The sequence below is a fragment of the Pongo pygmaeus genome, chromosome 14, assembly GCF_028885625.2.
Source record: "Pongo pygmaeus isolate AG05252 chromosome 14, NHGRI_mPonPyg2-v2.0_pri, whole genome shotgun sequence".
NCBI lineage: Eukaryota > Metazoa > Chordata > Mammalia > Primates > Hominidae > Pongo > Pongo pygmaeus.
This window is the reverse complement of record NC_072387.2, coordinates 86,809,638-86,831,113: the sequence shown is the minus strand read 5'-3', so window position 1 is coordinate 86,831,113 and position 21,476 is coordinate 86,809,638. Positions and strand designations below refer to the sequence as shown.

The 21,476-nt window shown below is 36.8% G+C and overlaps 1 protein-coding gene across 6 annotated transcripts in view; it reads right to left on the bottom strand.

The window, feature by feature from the left end:
* The window catches only part of LOC129011726 (uncharacterized), a 36,302-nt gene extending 29,154 nt beyond the window's left edge, over nucleotides 1-7,148 (bottom strand). For 3 of the 6 annotated variants that reach the window (XM_054446897.2, XM_054446895.2, XM_054446893.2), the window contains exons 1-2: nucleotides 6,369-6,512; nucleotides 5,838-6,014 (exon numbers count right to left, since the gene is read on the bottom strand). In XM_054446897.2, coding sequence (XP_054302872.2) covers nucleotides 5,838-6,014; nucleotides 6,369-6,431 — 240 coding nt within the window. In that variant the 5' untranslated portion in view covers nucleotides 6,432-6,512. Of the gene's footprint in view, nucleotides 1-1,502; nucleotides 1,798-5,822; nucleotides 6,015-6,368; nucleotides 6,680-6,940 lie in introns of those variants that run through there. The other 3 variants (XM_054446892.2, XM_054446891.2, XM_054446896.2) reach the window with 3 other exon arrangements.
* Nucleotides 7,149-21,476: the final 14,328 nt, after the last annotated feature.

Below are 21,476 nucleotides of genomic sequence, written 5' to 3'. Positions count from 1 at the left end.
TGGTTAACGAGTACAAACATACAGCTAGATAGAATAAGTTCTAATGTTCAACAGCAGAGTAGTGTGACTATAGTTAACAATGTATTGTATATTTCAAAATAACTAGAAGAGAGCACTTAAAATGTTCCTAGCACTTGGAAATGATAAACATTGGAGGTGACAAGCACCCCAAAAACCCTGACTTGATTATTACACAGTCTATGCACATAACAAAATATCACATCTACCCCCACAAATATGTACAATGTGTATTAATTTTAAAATGTCAGAAAAAAAAAAAAGAAAGGCTGAGCATGATGGCTCACATCTGCAACCTCAGCACTTTGGGAGGCCAAGGTGGGAGATTTATGTGAGCCCAGGAGTTCAAGACCAGCTTGGGCGACACAGTGAGACCCCCTAATCTCTACAAAATCTTTATTTTTAATTTCAAAATAATTGGATATATAATAGCTTAATCACTTTAATGGCACTGCTGAGAAAGTGACACCATTAAATTTCAGATATATATATATAATGATTATATCTCAGTAGGAAGTACAGACTATAAAGTTTAATAACTTATTCTGAGATTATGATCAACTAGGTATTCTGAGTAGGAATTTTACAGAAGTATAAACACAAATAAGCAAAAACCAAAGAAATTTTGGTTTGGAAAATAAATGTTGAATTTGATTGTTTTGTTTTGTTTTGATTTTTTGCCAGAATTTTTCAGATGTATTATCTACTTTGCCTAATTAGTCCAACCTTATAGCGGCATGAAGTGGACATACTTTATGACTCTCTTTAATCTTTCTACCAGTATCTATTGTTAAAGCAAACTAAATATAGCCTGAGAAGGACTCCATACTTCTATATTTGAGTCCTTGTAGATGAACTGTAATGTAACTTAATAGTCAGACAAGATTGAAAACCTAATTTAGGAGTATGCACCTGTAATAATAGCTGTGGCCAATCCCAGCAGCCATACTTCAACCACTCATAGGCTGCTAAGTGTTCAAACTGTGTTCAAATAAGGCAAACGCCAACCTGTAACCAGTCCAGCCATTGCTGTACCTCATTGCTGATTTTTGTATGTCATTTCCCTCTTTTTGTTCTATAAATCTTCTCCCACCACATGGCTGCACTGGAGTCTCTGTGAATCCGCTGCAATTCCAGGGGCTGCCTGATTCGTGAATCGTTCATTGTTCAAGCAAACTCCTTTAAATTTAATTTGGCTGAAATTTTTTCTTTTATCACTATTTACCAACTAACTATAGAGTTTTAAGATTTTTCCTAAATATAAAACTAAATTATTTTTATGACAGCAAAAGTTAAAACTACTAAAATTACGCAAAGTTTCACACACACACGAACGTGTGTCATGCCATGAAAATATTCAAAACATACAAAAGCATTTGAATAATTTTGAAACCTCTAAAATATAACATGTTACAGGGACCTAGGGAAAACTTCCCTTTAGCTTTCCAAAGGTTCACTTAAAATCAACTGACAAAAGGCAGATTAATAGGAGGAAGGCACACAAATTTATTTGATCATAGTTTTATATGTGACCCAGGATCCTTCAGGATGAAGACCCAAAGATATAGAGCAAACTGTCCATGTTCATGCTTTCGTTCAGCAGAGTATGGTCAGGCTTGTAGAAATATGACTGGACAAAGAAGGCATGGTCTAACACAAACAGAATGAGCGGGGAAGCCCAGCAAGGCCTGTCTGTCTGGATTCTTCTTGGCCTCTGTGCAGCATTCCTTCCTTCTGGGTATGGGACAGGACCCTCTCTAGAATGGGGGCTCTTGCAATCTACAATCAAACAAGGTAGGCCAGATAATTTCTTTATGACCAGTTTTTACACAGAAAGGTGGAGGTAAAGTTAAAGTAATATTTTTAGGTTTTTATGGCTGGCTTTGGGAAAAAGGGTTCTGGTTTTCTACGACCCACCTTGGAGGAGGGATTCTAGTTTCTATGGCTAGCCTCAAGGGAGTATGAGGGGGCTAGAGACAGGAGGACCAGAGAAAGTCAGAGAAAAACTTTTGCTTCCATGCTGCTCTAAGACCTTCATTTTGGTGTATTATATTCTGACCCCCAACAATGTACATCACACATCACCACAACTGTTTTTAGTCACTATAGTTCATATGTCTGAGTAAATAGATGCATTCAGTATTCTCTGTCACTGGGTAGAGTAGCAAATAAGAGTTCATCTAACAGTTTAAACTTTTTACTAGCTCTGTAACTATAGGCAAATCACATAACTTCGCTAAGCCTCAGTTTCCTTCTCTGAAAAATGAAAGAGCTAAATTAGAGGATTGCATAAGTTGCTTCTTACTCTCAGATTCTACAATTTTTAAGTCTATGGGTCCACTTTACCCACATGGTAAAACCCCACTATGGTGAATTTCAGATCAGTTTTGTAATTTTTAGTCAAATAAAATGTTAGGAAGTCACATATTATTAGAATTAAAACATATTATTAGAAATAAAACACATATTATTAGAAATAAAACAGCTGAAAGAGAGAGATTAAGTGAAAAAAAGCCCTGGCACATGTAAATTTCTTGCACTTTTTTTGTTTCAATAGGTTTTTGGGGAACAGGTGGTGTTTGGTTACATGAATAAGTTCTTTAGTGGTGATTTCTGTGATTTGGGTGCACCCATCACCCGAGCAGTGTACACTATACCCAATGTACAGTGTAGTCTTTTATCCCTCAGCACCTCCCATCCTTTCCCCCAAGTCCTCAAAGTCTATTGTATCATTCTTATGCCTTTGCATCCTCATAGCTTACCTCCAACTTATAAGTGAAAACATACAATGCTTGGTTTTCCATTCCTGAGTTACTTCACTTAGAATAATAATCTCCAATTCCATCCAGGCTGCTGCGAATGCCATTATTTCATTCCTCCTTATAGCTGAGCAGTATTCCATAGTGTATATATACCACAATTTCTTTATCCACTCATTGATTGATGGGCATTTGGGCTGGTCCCATACTTTTGCAATTGAGAATTGTGCTGCTGTAAACATAGGTGTGCAAGTATCTTTTTCGTATAATGACTTATTTTCCTCTGGGTAGATACCCAGTAGTGGGATTGCTAAATCAAATAATTTTTTTTTAAAAAAAGGAACATCCATGCATCAATGTAATAAAAGCCATCTATGACAAACCCACAGCCAACATAATATTGAATGCAGAAAAGTTGAAAGCATTTCCCCTGACAACTGGAATAAGACAGGAATGCCCACTCTCATTACTTCTATTCAACATAGTACTAGAAGTCCTAACCAGAGCAATCAGACAAGAGAAAGAAAGAAAGGGCATCCAAATCAGTAAAGAGGAAGTCAAACTGTCACTGTTTGCTGATGATATGGTTGTATACCTAGAAAACCCTAAAGACTCCTCCAAAAAGCTCCTAGAACTGATAAATGAATTCAGCAAAGTTTCAGGATACAAAATTAATCTACACAAATCAGTAGCTCTGCTATACTTCAGTAGCAACCAAGCTGAGAATCAAATCAAGAACTCAACCCCTTTTACAATAGTTTCAAAAATAAAATAAAATAAAATACTTAGAAATATACCTAACCAAGGAGGTGAAAGACCTCTCTACAATGAAAACTACAAAACACTGCTGAAAGAAATCATAGATGACACAAAGGAATGGAAACACATCTCATGCTCATAAATGAGTAGAATCAATAGTGTGAAGATGACCATACTGCCAAAAGCAATCTACAAATTTAATGTAATTCCCATCAAAATACCACCATCATTTGTCACAGAACTAGAAAAAACAATCCTAAAATTAATATGGAACCAAAAAAAGAGCTCGCATAGCCAAAGCAAGGCTAAGCAAAAAGAACAAATCTGGAGGCATCACATTACCTGATTTCAAACTATATTATAAGGCCATAGCCACCAAAACAGCATGGTACTGGTATAAAAATAGGCACATAGACCTGTGGAACAGAATAGAGAGCCCAGAAAGAAACCCAAATGCTTACAGCCAACTTAATTTTGACAAAGCAAACAAAAACATAAGACACCCTATTCAACAAATGATGCTGGGATAATTGGCAGGCCATATGTGGGAGAATGAAACTAGATCCTTACCTCTCACCTTATACAAAAATCAACTCAAGATGGATCAAGGACTTAAATCTAAGATCTGAAACTATAAAAATTCTAGAAGATACTATCGGAAAAAAACCCTTCTAGGCATTGGCTTAGGCAAGGATTTCATGACCAAGAACCCAAAAAAAGCAAATGCAATAAAAACAAAGATAAATAGGTGGGACTTAATTAAACTAAAGAGCTTTTGCAAAGCAAAAGGAACAGTCAACAGAGTAAACAGACAACCCACAGGGTGAGAGAAAATCTTCACAATCTATACATCTGACAAGGGAATCTACAGTGAACACAAACAAATGAGCAAGAAAAAAAATCCCATCAAAAAGTGGGTTAAGAATATGAATAGACAATTCTCAAAATAAGATACACAAATAGCCAACAAACATATGAAAAGATGCTCAACAGCACTAATGATCAGGGAAATGCAAATCAAAACCACAATGTGATACCACCTTACCCCTGCAAGAATGGCCATAGTCAAAAAATCAAAAAATAATAGATGTTGGTGGAGATGTGGTGAAAAGGGAACACTTCTACACTTCTGGTGGGAATGTAAACTAGTACAACCACTGTGGAAAACAGTATGTAGACTCCTTAAAGAACTAAAAGTAAAACTACCATTTGGTCCAGTAATCCCACTACTGGCTATCTACCCAGAGGAAAAGAAGTCTTTATATGAAAAAGATACTTGCACATGCATGTTTATAGCAGCATAATTTACAATTGAAAAAATGTGGAACCAACCCAAATGTCCACCAATCAACAAGTGGATAAAGAAACGGTGGTGTATATATACAATGGAATACAACTCAGCCATAAAAAGGAATGAATTAACGGCATTTACAGCAACCTGGCTAAGATGGAAGACTACTCTTTTAAGTGAAGTAACTCAGGAATGGAAAACCAAACATCAAATGCTCTCACTCATAAATGGAAGCTAAGCTATGAGGATGCAAATGCATAAGAATGACAAAATGGACTTTGGGGACACAGGGGGAAAGGGTGGGAGGGGGTGAGGAATAAAGACTATAAATTGGGTTCAGTGTACACTGCTTGGGTGACGGGTGCACCAAAGTCTTACAAATCATAGCTAAAGAACTTACTCATGTAACCAAATACCACCTGTTCCCCCAAAACCTATGGAAATAAAATATTTAAAAACAGTAGTATTCATATGATTTTACCCTTAAAAATAAAATAAATAAAAAAGAAACATCAATTTCCTTCTCTCAACCCATTCTTCCACAGGCTCCTAGATGCTTCCCGGGTGATCCTGTTGTGGAGGTTGCAAATTCAAGTGTATTTTCCAGGAGTTGTTGAAATATAAATTAAGCAAGAAAACAAACAAAAAAAAAACCAGAAGCTAATTGTTGTCCTTGGCAAAAGAATTATAGAACTGCATACAGGTGTGATCTTAGAGCTGCAATGCAAACAGCACATAAACAAGCTATTTGACAATGTCTAGCAAAGACCAAGAAGAGCATTTCTGTAAGAAGATTCAGAGTATAGAGCCAGCAGAGGGCTGTGGGCCAATAAGAAAACCATTACAAAGAAGAGTTTGCTGTAACAAAGTTATTTCTCTGCAGAGAAATAACTAATGGCCCACAGCAGGGGCAGAGAAGTAACTTTGTTACTGCAAACTCTTCTTTTTTAATGGTTTTCTTATACTTGCACATTTAACTATGAATGTCCCCTTACCTGACAGAGGCTTACCTGGCCTGTCCACCTGCAGTGGTCACCCCCACCACCCACTGGCTCTGTGTGGAAAAGGCCAAGGCATTTTTGCAGAGAAGAACAGATGGGTGCATATGGCCGTAGGCAGTTCCGTCTTCCCAGAAGAACCAGCTTGTTCTGGCAGAAGGGTTTGGAAAATGAACTGAAGGAACCACTCTGTTCAGACAAAGCAAAAAACATCACCATTTCTCCTTTTGTATGCATAATTGGAAGCTACATGTATTAATCCTGTTGATTAAAAAAAGCTGGTAAACAGAGTATGTTGTTTTTCTGGGACCAGCTGAGAATAATTTCATTAGATCTCATAATTAATAAACTGGGTTGTAGGGGATTGAGGTGGGAGGAGTTATTCTTGTTTCACTAAAGAATATTTAAAGTGAAGGAAATTTGGTCAGAGATGCTATTAAAACCCTTTCAAAAACAAAATATGCCCAGCCCACTAGCCCAGTTTGACCCATGAGAAAGACAATGGTTTTAGAGACAAAACAAAAGCAAAATGTATGCAATTACCTTATTATTTTTATCAAATCTAAGCTGCTTAGACCACCATGGTTTGCTTTTTTCCATCTGCATATCAGGTACATATTGTGGGAAATCTGGGTAGTTTCCCAAAAGGCATAGTAGGAAGTACGCAGTTGTTCAGGAACAATCACATTCTCTGGTGAGCTCCAAATAAGAAAGTGTCCTTCCTAACTCCTTTACTTATTTGCTTTTCCAGTTCATTACTCAGCACTTCATCGCTGACCTCAGGGATGAGGCTGGCTTGTTTGCAAATGGGAAGATGTCCCTCATTTGACCTGGTATGCCTGTTACAAGAAATGCTAGAGAATACGAGACCAAAAGAACACAGGGGATCAATCTTGAGTGTAGCTCCTCAGAATCTGCTTAAGGCAAGCTAGTGGACAGGCGGAAGTCCAAGTTGACAAACACTTTGAGTTCTGCTGTACACTAGAACGGTGGGTCTGGGAGGGCAGCTGATGTCATAACACCCAAATGTGAAGCAGAAAGCAAATGTATATAATGTGGGGTACAGTTCTTTCATGGTCTGGCTTGCCCCAGTGGTAAAGCTATAGCATACATACCTATGAATATTAGATATTCATATACATTAATATTATTCCTTTAGGCCAGGTTTTAAATATTACATAGTCAAATGTATTCATTTTGTTCTTCTAAATGGAGTTTTTGAAAATGATTAAGTAGTAGGATCTTCAGGGTTAAAATTTTGGGTAAGGAACCTGGTGTGTCTAGTCTATGGGTCTAACTAGCGGCAGATCAATAGGCTTTCAAATCCACTGAAACTAATGATTATTTTCTAAGAGTGTTGAAGAGCTAAACTAGGACTCCTGGTTATCAGGCATCTGCATGAAGGGAGCAACAAAGCATTGTCTTTGTGAGGTCAGATCTCAAGCTACCAGCTAGGCATCACAATCTTGGCATAGCATATTACTTAAGCAGAAAAGACAGAGTCCTAGTAATACTATATTTTTATGTTTCTCTAAAGTAGATTAAACAATACTACACTTTTTATTTTTCTCTAAAGTAGATTAAAATGTCTCTGCTATGTTATTTCATTCTGATTGTGTGTGTGCGTGCGTGCGCGTGCGTGAGAGAGAAAGAGAGAGAAATGGAGCAAATTGAGCCCAGCAAAAGCAAGTGTCTTGATCAGCAAGGTAACAGATTGAATTAAATATACTGGAGTTTCTTCATTCTAAAATTTCCCTACAAGATGCCTAAGCAACTAGACAAATCAGTTAAAATCCGTGATTGATATCAAGGAGGGCAAACTACAAACAGATTGAATTTTCACTTTCCACTAGACACATGCTTCTGCTTTAAAAAGCTACCAGTAAATCATATCAATTATTGCATGTGAAAAATGGTACTCATGTTGCAATTTCAAAATTTCTTCTAAAGGTAAGCCATTCAGCAACAAGATCTGCAAATTATCTGATACTAAAAGATGGGAAAAATTATATTTTCTTCCATCCGACACAAGACAGAAATCACTTAAACTCAAAAAAGACAGGTCTGTGATGTAATCAGATTATCTTAATTGTATAAGCCAAATGTTTTTCTGTTGCATTATAGAAGCAAAACAGCAGGACTATTGCTTTTGCATGTTCATAGGTCAATATCAGCTCCTTAGGGATGCTGATGTGAGCATGTAATAATTTTAAAATCAGAAAAGTTGTTCAATCTTCTACCGAAGAAGAAAAAGTAATGACATTTTGAACATATCTTCTCTACCATACCAGGTCAGCCCTCAGATATATTTTGAATTTTATTTAAAATTGTTTTCCACAAAACCTTTATATGGAGCATTCTATATGATAGATTCATACAATTTTAAAAAGCCAAGGTAATAGCACACTAATGAGCTTTAAAGCTTCAAACAGACAAAGGTATTTCCTATTCAATGCAGGAAAGCTTTGGTTTTCATTGTACTTGCTCTCATGAAATGTTATAACAGATACTCCACTGAATTCATTTTGTCAACATACAATTTATCTCTACTTTGATAAACATGAGCTTCCTTAGCTGTGCTGCTAGACCAAAAGGTCCAATTTTCAAAAAGATTTCACAGTATTTAAGCAGATGTTTTAACAATTGTTTCTGTATAAACAAATAAAAAGTCAGCATGCCCCAGAGAGAGGTATCCCACATGAAATTAATATCCTTTGTGTGACACTGCCTACCCTATATTGAGCTGTTGGTTATGCACATTAGCTGGTGTGCCCAGGGACCTGGAAGGAGCTCAAGGGTGAGACATGGCTTGGCCACAAACAAAAATTTTCCCAATAACTGTTTACAGCAATCATGAAGCTGGCTTCAGAGCAGACTCTGTGTGGGTTGCCTCATGCTTATGAGCAGATCATAGTAAATAGGAACCAAAAGGTTTGAGCATGGGTTGTGCAGACTACATACTATAGTCAGGCTTCAAGTGGAGTGCAGGAAGGAACTCTGGGTTCCTATGGAGTCAGTCAGAGAGATGCTCACTTGTCCCTGAGAAGGCTGATGCAATGGTGCTATAAGCTTCAGGTCACCATGCAACACGGAACAGCCCAAGGGACCCTTGGAAAAGATGATGTTGCTTTTACCTGGTCTCATGTGACAACACAGGAACTAGCTAACATAGGTTTTGTTATCTGTTTCGAGTGTGCTCTGTGTGCATCCACACCCAAGTCCCAGGGCTCAAGAGTCTGTGTGGAGCTGTGTGATGGGCTGATGGTACCTCTTACATGAGGCCTTTTGGGAGATACTGAGAAAGCACTGGACTAGGAGTTGAGGCTCCAACCTCAGATTAGTCATCAACTGTGTGTCAGAGCTGGTCTCTCCTCTTAAGTTTCACTTTCCAGAGTCTCACCTCAGTCCCCCACTTCACAATCCCTTCTTCTCTGCCCTGGGTCCGCCCCTCACGGCCCTCCCCAGGGTCTTTTAAAGTCTCCTAAATTGTTTTCCTGTCTCCAGTCACTCATCTTTTTGATCCCTCCTTCAAGAATTATATTTTCAAGGTTACATTTGTTTTTTGAATACAGAAGAAATGTGTGTCTATAATGAAAAAAAGATGTTAAATATACAAAAGCAAAAAAGCAAAAATCACTCATAATCTCACTTTTTTTGTATATGAAATGAAAAGGGAAACTCCTCCTTCCTTTCTCTCCTGACACTTCAGCCCCCATCTCTGTAGCCACCATAAAGAGATTGTTTTATATTCTTCCAGACTTTATTCTGTGTTTATAGGAACACATATTTTTGTTGTTATTCTTTTCCAAAATAAAATAGAATCAGGCTATGAATATGGTTTTGCAGTGTGCTTTTTCTTTTACTTACAACGAATAGTTTTCCAAGTCAGTACATGCGAATCTGCTTCTTTCTTCTTAACTGCTACCTGAATTTCCTTTGATGAATATTCTGTAATTGATTCAAACATTTTCCCAAAGATTGAGAGTTTTTCTCCAATTTTTGACTAGTTAACAACACTGCAATTAGCATCTTGTGACTTTTTTTTATATAATTAAGCTAACATTTCTGTCAGATAGAACTCTAGAAGTAGGATTCCTTGTGAAACTGCTGGGTCAAAGGTCATTCATATTTTTTATTTTGATAGATGATGTCAATTTACAGATATAGCTTTTAGTATGTAAAAGCTATCCCTGTATTTACTTTCATCAATACAACATGAGAATGTCCATTTTTCCTCACCAACTGTGGATGTTATTAATCAATTGAAATGTTGCCAGTTGGGTGGGGAATACAGTATCTTGTTACTGTTTAATTCTCCCTTTATAAATGAATTCTTTTTTTTTTTTTCTTCAGCGTACTGCTCTGTCGCCCAGGCTAGAGTGCAGTAGTGCAATCTCTGCTAACTGCAACCCCCGCCTCCCAGGTTCAAGCAATTCTCCTGCCTCAGCCTCCCAAGTAGCCAAGATTACAGACGTGTGCCACTACCCCCACTAATTTTTTTTTTTTTTTTTGTATTTTTAGTAGAGACAGAGTTTTACCATGTTGGCCAGGATCGAATCAAACTTCTGACCTCAAGTGATCCACCCACCTCAGCCTCCCAAAGTGCTGGGATTACAGGTGTAAGCCACCTCACTCAGCCAATGAATCCTTTTTTAAGTTTATTGGAGATTTATATTTGCTCTTCCATAAATTTCTTGTTTATATTCTTTGTCATTTTTTTAATGTGGCTAATTGTCTTTTTTATTCTTCTTAGTAGATTATTAGTAAAATATTCTAAACATTAATCTTTGCCTTTAAATATGTTGCATATATTTTTTCCCAATCTCTCACTTATCTTCTAACTTTATATTATCTTTTCAAATAAAAGATAAGATAAAGTTATAATATATTGATATTTTCTTCTGTGATTTCTAGGTTTTCTATCATGCTGAGAAAGTCCTTCATCATCCCAAATTATTAAAATACGTTTCATTCCTTTTCCTCTAGCACTTTTGTAGTTTGGGATTGTTTTTTTGTTTTTAATGTCCAGGTCTTAAATCAATTTGGAGTGTGTGTTTGTGAAAGATGCAGTATAGAGATCTAATTATATAGCCAATTATCTTAACATCTTTTAGAATAATCCTTTTGTCTATTACTTCTTAAATTCCACAATTGTCGTATACTAAATACCCTAATTTGTTAATGGATGTTTTTAATACAGACATAGTGTGTGTGTGCATATGTGTATGTGCATGTATGAGTGTGTGTGTGCATATTTGTTACATACATACATATGTTTTAATATCTGGCAGGCAAGTTTTCTATACCACAGATTTCATCCTAAAGGCAGCAATTATGTCTATGATCTATAGGACATAAAATGATCAATGAGATTATGTTCAAAAAACTGATTTACTTATTTAAAATGATGTTATTTATTTTTAAGCACATACAGAAAATACGTTTTAATTAGTTCTTTTAAAATATTGCAAAAAAGTATTGTAAATTAATATGTAAAATAGTGTTGCAGAAAAGTTTTACTTTTTTTAACATTATCTCACATTCTAGTTGAAAAAGAAATGCTTCCTGTGAAAGCAGATGATTTTCTGTCATTTCTTTAAGCTAAGAGTAGGTTATTGCTACCACATTTTACAGTTCATGTCATGACATAGCTCCAATTAGGAAGTAATTTACTCTGTCCAGTGAGACAGAATAAATGGCTCACAGTAGCAGTCCATTTTGCAATTGCCAACACTCTAGTCCAACAGGAATATAATTTTTTCACAGATGGGCAGTTCCCGAGAGATCTAATGTCTGGAATCTTCTTCCCTCACAAAATCTGCATTTAAAAAATTCTTTGTTCCAACCCAGAAGAAACAGTTTTACATCAAACCTTGGTCTGAATAACACCAAAAGTATAGAAAAGAAACTTTTTTAAAAAAGATTCCTGAATAACCCAGACAGAGTTAGCATGAAGGATATCACCAGCGAGGAGCATAGGGGCTAATAAACCGCCACCCCACCTTAAGCCAGGTATTCTCTCCACTGTCGCTGCAGCCACCGACATTCTGGAAGGAAAGGAAGCATGGGGACAGGGTGTGAAAGCGACACAAAAACATGACCCCACTCCAGGACCCGGCTCTTCTCAACCCTCCAGCCCTCCACCATTTTTATGCAGTGTAAACATCTTCACAAAGGGAATGGATGGAAATGCATACGCCACTGAATTACTAATGTTCATCACATTGTGAAGCTAAGTGATGAAATGTTCCCCAAATTAGCTTGATATGAAGATGTGGATTTTGTCGTCCACTAGGCTGTCTTTGTAACTGCTGAAGAATGTTCAGACACAGGTTATATGTAGCTGAATACAGTTTGAGAAAAGGCCTGCCACACTGTTCTTAATGAAAGTAATGTCAATTGAAATCAGTGGGCATCCCCCATGTCCATAAGAATGCACAGATTAAGTGCCCCCAAGGGAATCTCTGCATCTGTCTATACACCTGAGCATCTGCTCCTTCAAACTGATGGAGACAATTAAGCCAGGCATAATTTGCATCATGGCCAAGAGCTAAGATCATGCCAATATTAATCAAACTACTTTGTTGTCCTTTAAAGATTATATTGCCTACCATGCTCTATGTCTATGTGTAATGTCTTAATCCCTCCATATTAGAGGGCAAGGACCATGCTTTACTCATTTTTATATGCTTTACAGCATAGAGCATACAGTGCCTTGCACTTAGTAGGTACTCAGTAAATACAGTAGGCGAATTATATGAAGCATCAAACATTTTCTAGAATAGCATCGTTTAGATGGATATCTAGTCCCATATTACTATATAGAAACTCAGCACTCATTTGAAAATGCAATTTTAATTTTAAAGATAAAGGTTTAAAGATACAGTCATTAGAAATAGTAAAGCTACTGTACAGAAAAAAAATGTGTAGCTATAAATTGTAAAACAGATGTCTCACATTCTTTTGGATAAATAATAATTGTTATGTTACATGCCAAAGGAAGGCAATGCACACCTAACTTCTAAACATTTACCTTGCTTGTTCCTCTACATATTAAGAATTAAATAAGTAGTTGCTAAACTAAATGTGTTCTTATGCATATTTCCTTATACAACCTTCAGGACTGAGCAGTAAGCAACACTTCAAACACCGCAAAGAGAGGTGACAAACTCTGGGTCAATTACTCTGATAAGAATACTCAGGCTGCCCTCCTAAGAGCCAGAGCTGTGTCATTTTTGTGGTTCTGAGCTGTCCTTTTGCTCTTAAGAGGATTCTAAGGAGAATTCACATGAAAGTTGTGGGAAGAGTATAAGGTCTAACCAAAAGGGCTGGGGTTAGAAGCATAACATTCATCCTGAAGGTAAAACTAGAGTACAGAAAAGGAAATCATGCACAGAATGCTGTCATAAGACTTGGGCAAACATGATATGGGAGAATTGGGAAGATGCTTAGGGATACTCAATGTGAACTTATTCCAGACCATCACTAGCTACATCTGAGCCCACTGACAGACTGTTGCCTTGAGTTTAGAGTCGGGCAGGAGAGAAGCCTGCTGCAGGGAAGAGCTTCTATATCTGCAGCTGAGTGGGGCCAAGTGAGGTGGAAACTGACCAATGACATTCATTAATGGGCCTTTCCCAGTATCTCACTCATATCCAGTGACCATCTATCAGAATAATTGAGTATTTTATGAACACAGCTCAAGTATGCTACTTTATAAAGATATTTATTTTGTCTTTTGCAGACGGTAGGATTTGCGAAAGACAAACAAGGAGAGTAGGTGGAATAGGAAAAGCATTTTAAAACATTTGTAAAACAGACTTGGGGGTTTAATTGCTGCCATGATACAATATACATCAAATTTTTAAACCAGTGTATGAAATGGCCATCAGCATAACATTGTCCTTGAGCAGTATGCTATGAAATTGCCTTCCCAAGAGCTAATTTATTGAAACACATATAAACCACTTTTTGTACTTCATCCAATAAATTTTCAGAGATAAAACAAAGAAGACTCCATTCTGTGCCAAATTTCTCTACATGAGGGATCATAACTGAGTACTATAGATTGGGATCTAAGGAAGACCTTGGAACTGAGAATCAAAAATTAGTATCATGGTATATAATGCCCTAGGCCAAGGCCAATAACCTGAATTAAGGCATCCATCAAAGTGAAGAGAGTAGTAAACAGCGTGGAAAATAGCCGGAGTGGCAAAGCCAGATTCAAAGTTCTAGATCAAAATCCCAGGACAACATAAGAAAGCCAATGTGATGTGAAGAGGGTCTTTTGGCTCTCATTCATTACAAAGGATTCTAAGTACCTCTTAAAATGGGGTTCATGGTTGAGCAAGAATTGAGAGGCAGGTATAACACAACAGATTAATATCTCCTTGTCACACACAGCCTAGCTTTTCAGCCCAAGAAAGATTACATCGTGAGATAGTTTGGCTCTGTGTCCCCTACAAATCTCATGTTGAAATGTGATTGCCAGTGTTGGAGGTAGGGACTAGTGGGAGGTGTTTGGGTCATGTGGACAGATCGATCATGAATGTGTTGGTGCCCTCCTGACAGCAATGGGTGAGCTCGCACTCTAAGTTCATGAAAGGTCTGGTTGTTAAAAAGTATCTGGGACCTTCCTTCTCTCTCTCTTGCTCTGCTTCCTGTTCACCTTTCACAATGAGGAAAAGCTTCCTGAGGTCCTGACTAGAAGCAGATGCTGGCACCATGCTTCTTGTACAGCCTGCAGAACCATGAGCCAAATAAACCTCTTTTCTTTGTAAATTATCAAGTCTCAGGTATTCCATTATAGCAACACGAAACAGACTAACACACACGGTTGAACCTGAAACATGAAACATTTATGAATGCATATTAGAAATGCTTTCTATAAGATCTCATCTCTACTTGCCATTTGATATAGTTTGGATATTTGCCCCTTCCAAATCTTATGTTAAAATTTCATCCCCAGTATTGGAGGTGGGGCCTAGTAGGAGCTGTTTGGGTCATGCGGGTGGATCCTTCATTAATGGCTTGGTGTCACTCTCCCAGGATTGAGCGCATTCTTACCCTATTAGTTCATGGGAATACTGGTAGGTTAAAAGCCTGAAACCCCCTCCCAAAACTTTACTCCTCTCCAACCATGTGACGTTGACTCCCCTTTCCCTTTTGCCATAAGTGGAAGCTTCCTGAGGCCCTCACAAGCGAAGCAAATGCTGGTGCCATGTACAGTGGGCCGAACTATGAGCCAAGTATTCATAAACCTCTTTTATCAATTACTCAGCCTGAGGTATTCCTTTGCAGCAATGCAAAGTGGACTAAGACACCGTTCCGGTGTTATCTACCACCACTCCGCAACTTGAACCCACTAAACGGGTCCATGCATGTCTCCCAAATATGCCTTGTGCCTTCCTATCTATATACCTTTTGTTAGCTATTCCCCCTATCAAATAATGCCCTCCATCATACCATTTACTCAAGAATTCCCCACCCAATAAGACTTATTCAAATTCCACATTTCCCATGAAGTCTTTTTTATTCATTCCGACTTGAAATGATTTCTCACTCCTCTGAACTCTCAGGTCACTCATTTGACCTTCACATATATTATCTTGCATTATTAATTTTATTTTCCTGTTCCTGTAATTAACTGTATTCCTAGCTCTCTGAGGATGCAGTGATTGTATATTATCACCTCTGGATATCTGTTGTATATTAAAATACTCAGTAAAGATTTAGTGGACTGAACTTAAGGTCAGAGGCCCTGTCTTGGAGTATCTATCTCTGTATCTCCCCAGCTCCAGCACTTGCTAAATAAAGCTAAGCAATTAAAAATGGTACCCAGTACTGGCTCAGATTGGTTGAAATACAAACGCTTGATATCTTTTTTTTTTGCCAATATGTATCTCCTTTTCTAAAGCAACATTATATTGCTAGAATTTGAAATTTTTCTACCAAATAGAATTAGAACAAAACTACAAACTACAGAGGAAAAAGTACAAACGACATTGTAATGACATTATTCCTCTGTTTCTCAAATCATGCACAATCGTTATAGGCAAATTTGAAAGTAGAGAAACATGCAAAATACATATTTTTTTAAAAAATCATTTACAGCAGCTACCCAAATAATGTCGTTTAGTTGTAACATTGATGAGAAAAGGAATCAGACGTGGGGACCACTGTTTGTGTGGAGTTTGCATGCTCTCCTCATGCCTGTGTGGGTTTCCTCCAGGTCCTCTGATTTCCTCCCACATCCCAAAGATGTGCACATTAGGTGTGTCTTAATTGTCCTAATATGAATGAGTGTGTGTGTGTGTTTATGTGTCAGTGCACCCTGTAATGGGATGATATCCTGTCCAGCAAAAGTTCATGCCCTGCACCCTGAGCTGCCAACATAGGCTCCAGTCACCAGCAATTCTGAACTGGAATAAGCAGGTTGGGAAATGAATGAATGGATACAAATTGTTGTAAGATAAAAATCAGTCAAGTTTATGTTAACTATACAAATGCAGGACAACAAATGAGGCAGTAGGAAAGCATTCATCAAACCACCATATTTGTGATTGTTTTTGAACCTCATGGTGGGAAGAGGCGCTCCTTACAATTTTCGCTCCTTACAAATTTCGCTTACAATTACAATTAAGCATTTATTCCTTAATTTAAGCCACCACCACAACAATCGTCATCACTCACTCATTCATCAAAAATTGGGTAAATCATTATCGTGCTTTTATTAATTTTTCTTAAATATATATATAGATCACATTTATTTCAGTACTTAATAGAAGTGTTTTGGGTGTTTATTTGGAAGTTTGGTGATGTTTCATGACCAGTGATATGCCATACGAACTTAATTTTTGTTCATATCAATTAGTCTATGGTAAAAGTGGTTTTGTTATATCTTGTTGTATTTAAGTCATGGTTTCCAAGAACCTACCCACATTGTTAAGTGAGGACTTGCTGTATCATTCTACTATCTGGAGATAGCCACTATTAATTTTCTGGTACATAATCCTTCTCATTAGGCTTACTTTATACTGCCTACCTACCTAGGTCTTTTCTAAATGAAATTACCCTACCCATACATAGCTTCTACGATGTGAAACTTACACCTTCTCCCATTACTCCAGCTGTAAGTAGGCGTCTCCCTAGAAAACTAATCGACTGATTGTCCAGCAACTAACTCAGATCAATAAGATTCCAAGTAACAATTTCTGTCTTGAGAATTTGAACTAAAAAACAGCAATAAGTTCTGAAACCAAAAGGTTATGAATTAAAGAAACCATACTGTGCTACAGGCAAGTTAAATTTACAAGGAGCAGGCATTATGCACACGCCAGTTGAAAATGGAACAGAAAGAAGCTGGGAGTCACAGTCACCGTGTGACTGGGTCACATTAAACGGGAGTATTAGAGGGAAGGCTCCAAATTCTGATCCCCTGGAGCCTCCTTAAATCCAGAACTCCCTCTAGCTCCAGACTTCATGACATCAGCTGTATAATGGCTTCAACTCCTGGATTCCCAGGAGATTTCTCTTACAATTTCTTACATAGCCTGTCAACGAGATCTCTTTACTCAAGCAAGCTTGAATATTTTAAGAACAAAACTAAGGACTGTCTCAGACTTTTTCCATATACCTATGGAAAAAAATATATATATATTTTAAATACTTTATATATATATAAATATATGTATAAAGTGTAAATATATTTTAAATACTTCACATATATAAATATATATAAATGTGCATATATATATATACACTTCAAAACATAGTACATATGCTGCTTAGAAGCCTGCTTTTTGACACAGTGATATTCTATAGACATTAAATATTAATGTGCATCTCCAATTCAAATGGCTTCATGACATTTTGTTATAGCATAATCTGTTTATCCTACACTCCTGACATTTAAATCATTTCCAGTTCTACCTTACTATAAACTTCTTCATTTGACACTCTTGGCATATATTGTATTTTCCAGTTGTTTCCTCAGGATAAGAATACACTCTTCATACAATATTATTAACATATTTATCAAAATTCTGTCCTTTAACTTCTAAGCTGCCAAATATTAATTAAAATAAGTAGGGTTTGGAAACAAAAATGTGATTGCAATTACATTCTATAAGCACTATTCTAACACATGCAGAATAAGGATTCGTAAGGTCGAAATTCAGGGATGGACATCAGGGATTTCATGGATCCCCTGATACTATATGCAAACATTTATGTTCATGTACATATTTGCGTCTTTCCTTAAGCAGGTCTATAGCTTTAAACAAATCCTCAAAGAGTCCATATCTATATGAGGTCAAAATATCTCTTATTTGGAGACTCAATAAACTTCATATATATATATATAAATATGTATAATATATATAAAACAATGATTATATGAACTCAAATTATAATAACAAAATGCATTGAATCTAGTTAGCATTATGCCTGATACATATTTAAATAAATTTTAATTAATACATTTCAATTAATATAATTAATAATAATAGTATATACCAAATTTTCTATTGCATTCCACAGTCTTTTAGATGACAGATGATATCTATCATTAAAACTACATCCACAGAAATGATGGATATAAATGGATGTGAAAGATATCCACTGAAATGATGATATCCATATGCCCATAAATTAAACATAACCTTGCTAATCTATGTCCAGACTCCTACCATGCAGCTGTAGCATTTTTATTAATTGTGGACAGAGAGCAATTTATTTTCTGCTTGATAAGGTAGATGATAGTAGTACAACGAACCAAATTATGTGAATAATTCTCATTTTCCCACCTATTTTAGTATTATCAAATAAAGTTGTCAGTCTATTATTTTATCTTGAACAACTCACTGCAGCTATATTTAACTTAGTCTTTACTGATTTTTTATGGCCATTTACTCTTTCTTGAGAGAGAAGATATTCTGTCAAGATGAAATAACCACCTACAAAAAGCTTGATTTTTTTTTCATACAGTCTGAGTTTAAATCACCTGAAAAAAATTCATCGATGCACTTACATAGATCCAGGCACTATTTTTCATGATGATACTGATAGTGACTTTTCCTGAAATTGAGTTACAGCTTCTTATGTGATGAACACATTATTTGATTACTTTCATTTGAAATTTTCTTGTATACTTTTAGTGATGTGTGGCCCACAGAGTCATTCTAAATTATTGTTATAGTGTAAACGTATAACCAATTCACACAGAATTCCTTTCTTGGAGCCGTTAGAACAACCTCATTTACCTAAGTCAAGGGTTCCCTACTAAGAAATGCTGTGAGTGTTTGATAATTAATGTCTATATACTGATCATGGTAGGGACACATAATAATCACATTTGCTTCCCAAAATATAAAGAACTCAAGACTAACCTCAGCTTCCACGTCTGTAAAATGGAATTAGTACCCACTTTATAGCTTTGTTGAAGGATTAAACAAGATACATATGTGAAATCATTCGGTTAGCCTCATATGTGGCACATAATAGGTATTCATAAGTGTTTGTTGTATTTGAATCTGAATTAGCCACCATTAGGAAACCTAGCACTGTTTTTGGTTGGAAGCTTGAAGCGCATGAAATATCCTAAGGATCTGCGACAGATTATACAGAGGTAGTTCTATATAATCCTCAAAAAATCTGGAAAAATTGTATCAAATTCTCAGAAAAAGTCAAATGTTTTCTGCTCACACTCACTTATACTACTGAAGACAATCAATAGAAAGAGAATGCCCAAAATTATCTATCTTCTGTTATTTCTAACATAATCTAAGTTGGACACAGTAGATAATATTTATTTATGTTAACCGATTGTGTTGAGGAATAAATAGGTTATAAAATATTATATTAGCCTTAAATAAGAGAAAGGAGTTTTAAATGAGGTAGTAGAGCAAAAAGAACATCGCTACAGAAGGGACTTGGTTTTGAAGAATGAGGCCAATGGAGCTCCATTAACCAAACAGGAGGAGTAATTGAAAGGCAATAAATAGTCTTAACTCATCAATTCCTACTTATTTTATTAAATTATAGTATTATCTATTCTCTTTAGATTATTTATGTCTATTATATGCATATGGCAGAAATACTATATAATGGTGTACTACTGTGACTCTCTCCCCGACTCCAAGTTCAGTGATGTTTTATTGGTGGCTTGGAATCAGCTATGATGAAGTATTTACACTATAGAAATCAGCCAGTGCTGCAAATCAGAGCTTTTTTTTCTTTTCCATTTTACAGAGAACCAGCTGTTAAACATTTGTCAGCATACCACTGAGTATTGGTCTTCTATTTGCTTTCAGAAAGACATAAATTCTGACCAACTGGCTTTGGAAAGGAGATAGGTTTTTTTAACCTTGTTCGGAGACAATTCCCCATGAGTCTCTCCTGTTTCCACTCCTCTCACAAAACAAGGCACTTAACAGCATTTATATTGAACCATGTTTTCAATGATTTTTGTAAAGTTATACAAAACTTGAAAGTTATATTGTCTCTATCCAGAGCAAAAGCAGGCACGCATGTTATCTGTTATAAAAGATTCCAGTTCCCGGTCACGTGCGGTGGCTCACACCTATAATCCCAGCACTTTGGGAGGCCAAGGCAGGCAGATCACTTGAGGTTATGAGTTCAAGTTCAGCCTGGTCAATGTGGTGAAACCCATCTCTACTAAAAGAAATAAAAGTGCAAAAATTAGCCAGGCGTGGTGGCAGGTACCTGTAATCCCAGCTACTTGGGAGGCTGAGGCAAGAGAATCACTTGAACCCAGGAGGCAGAGGTTGTAGTGAGCCGAGACCGCACCACTGCACTCCAGCCTGGGTGATAGCACAAGACCCTGTCTCAAAAAAAAAAAAAAAAAAAAAAGATTCGAGTTCCCTAAGCTCAGCATTCCTCTCCTATAACTCAACCCACTGCCTGTGAAGGAATCTACCTGGGCCCATCTGTCACCTCTGTGGAACTTGGGGGCAAAGGGAACAAACCCAAGTCTGCTGATGGCTCACACAGCTTGCTGTGCTGTATTTGTGTCACCCTATGCCCCAGAATTCCAATGTCTTCTGCCAGCCTCCATCAAACTGTAACAGGCTCACTTGTTAGCTTGCAATTAGGGTGAAATCTTAGACACATCATAATTCTTAATAATCCTTTCCTGAGAAGAACAGTAGTCTCACAGCTTGGTATAACCTACAATAAGGCAAGGAGGGGCTAAAAGGGTGTTGTTGCTGTTGTTGTTTATATTTCAACATGTTGATTTTCCTAAATGTAGTTTTTAGGAAAATCAACATGTTGAAATGTAAACAACAAACAAACAAGTTGCTAAATCCTAAATACTTTCCTAGGTCCTTTTCTACCTGCCAGAATCTTCATATGCTCCCTATTCCAGACTGGGCCCCTTCTGCCTCTCTTCCACAGTATAAGCAAAAAAGTGTATTGTCAAGAGTAGGAGAGATAAAAAGACGGGGGGAAAACGTAATAGCTCAGAAGGAAAGATAATATCTTTCGTTTTCAACAGTGAAAATTAAGTTTAAGCTGCCAGTGAAAAGTTTAAAAATCCAAAGACTGTTAGAAAAATAATGAAAATAAAAAATAAACCTGTTTTGAGGAAATGGCCGTTAATATCAGAGTAATTAATGAAGTCCCCTGGGG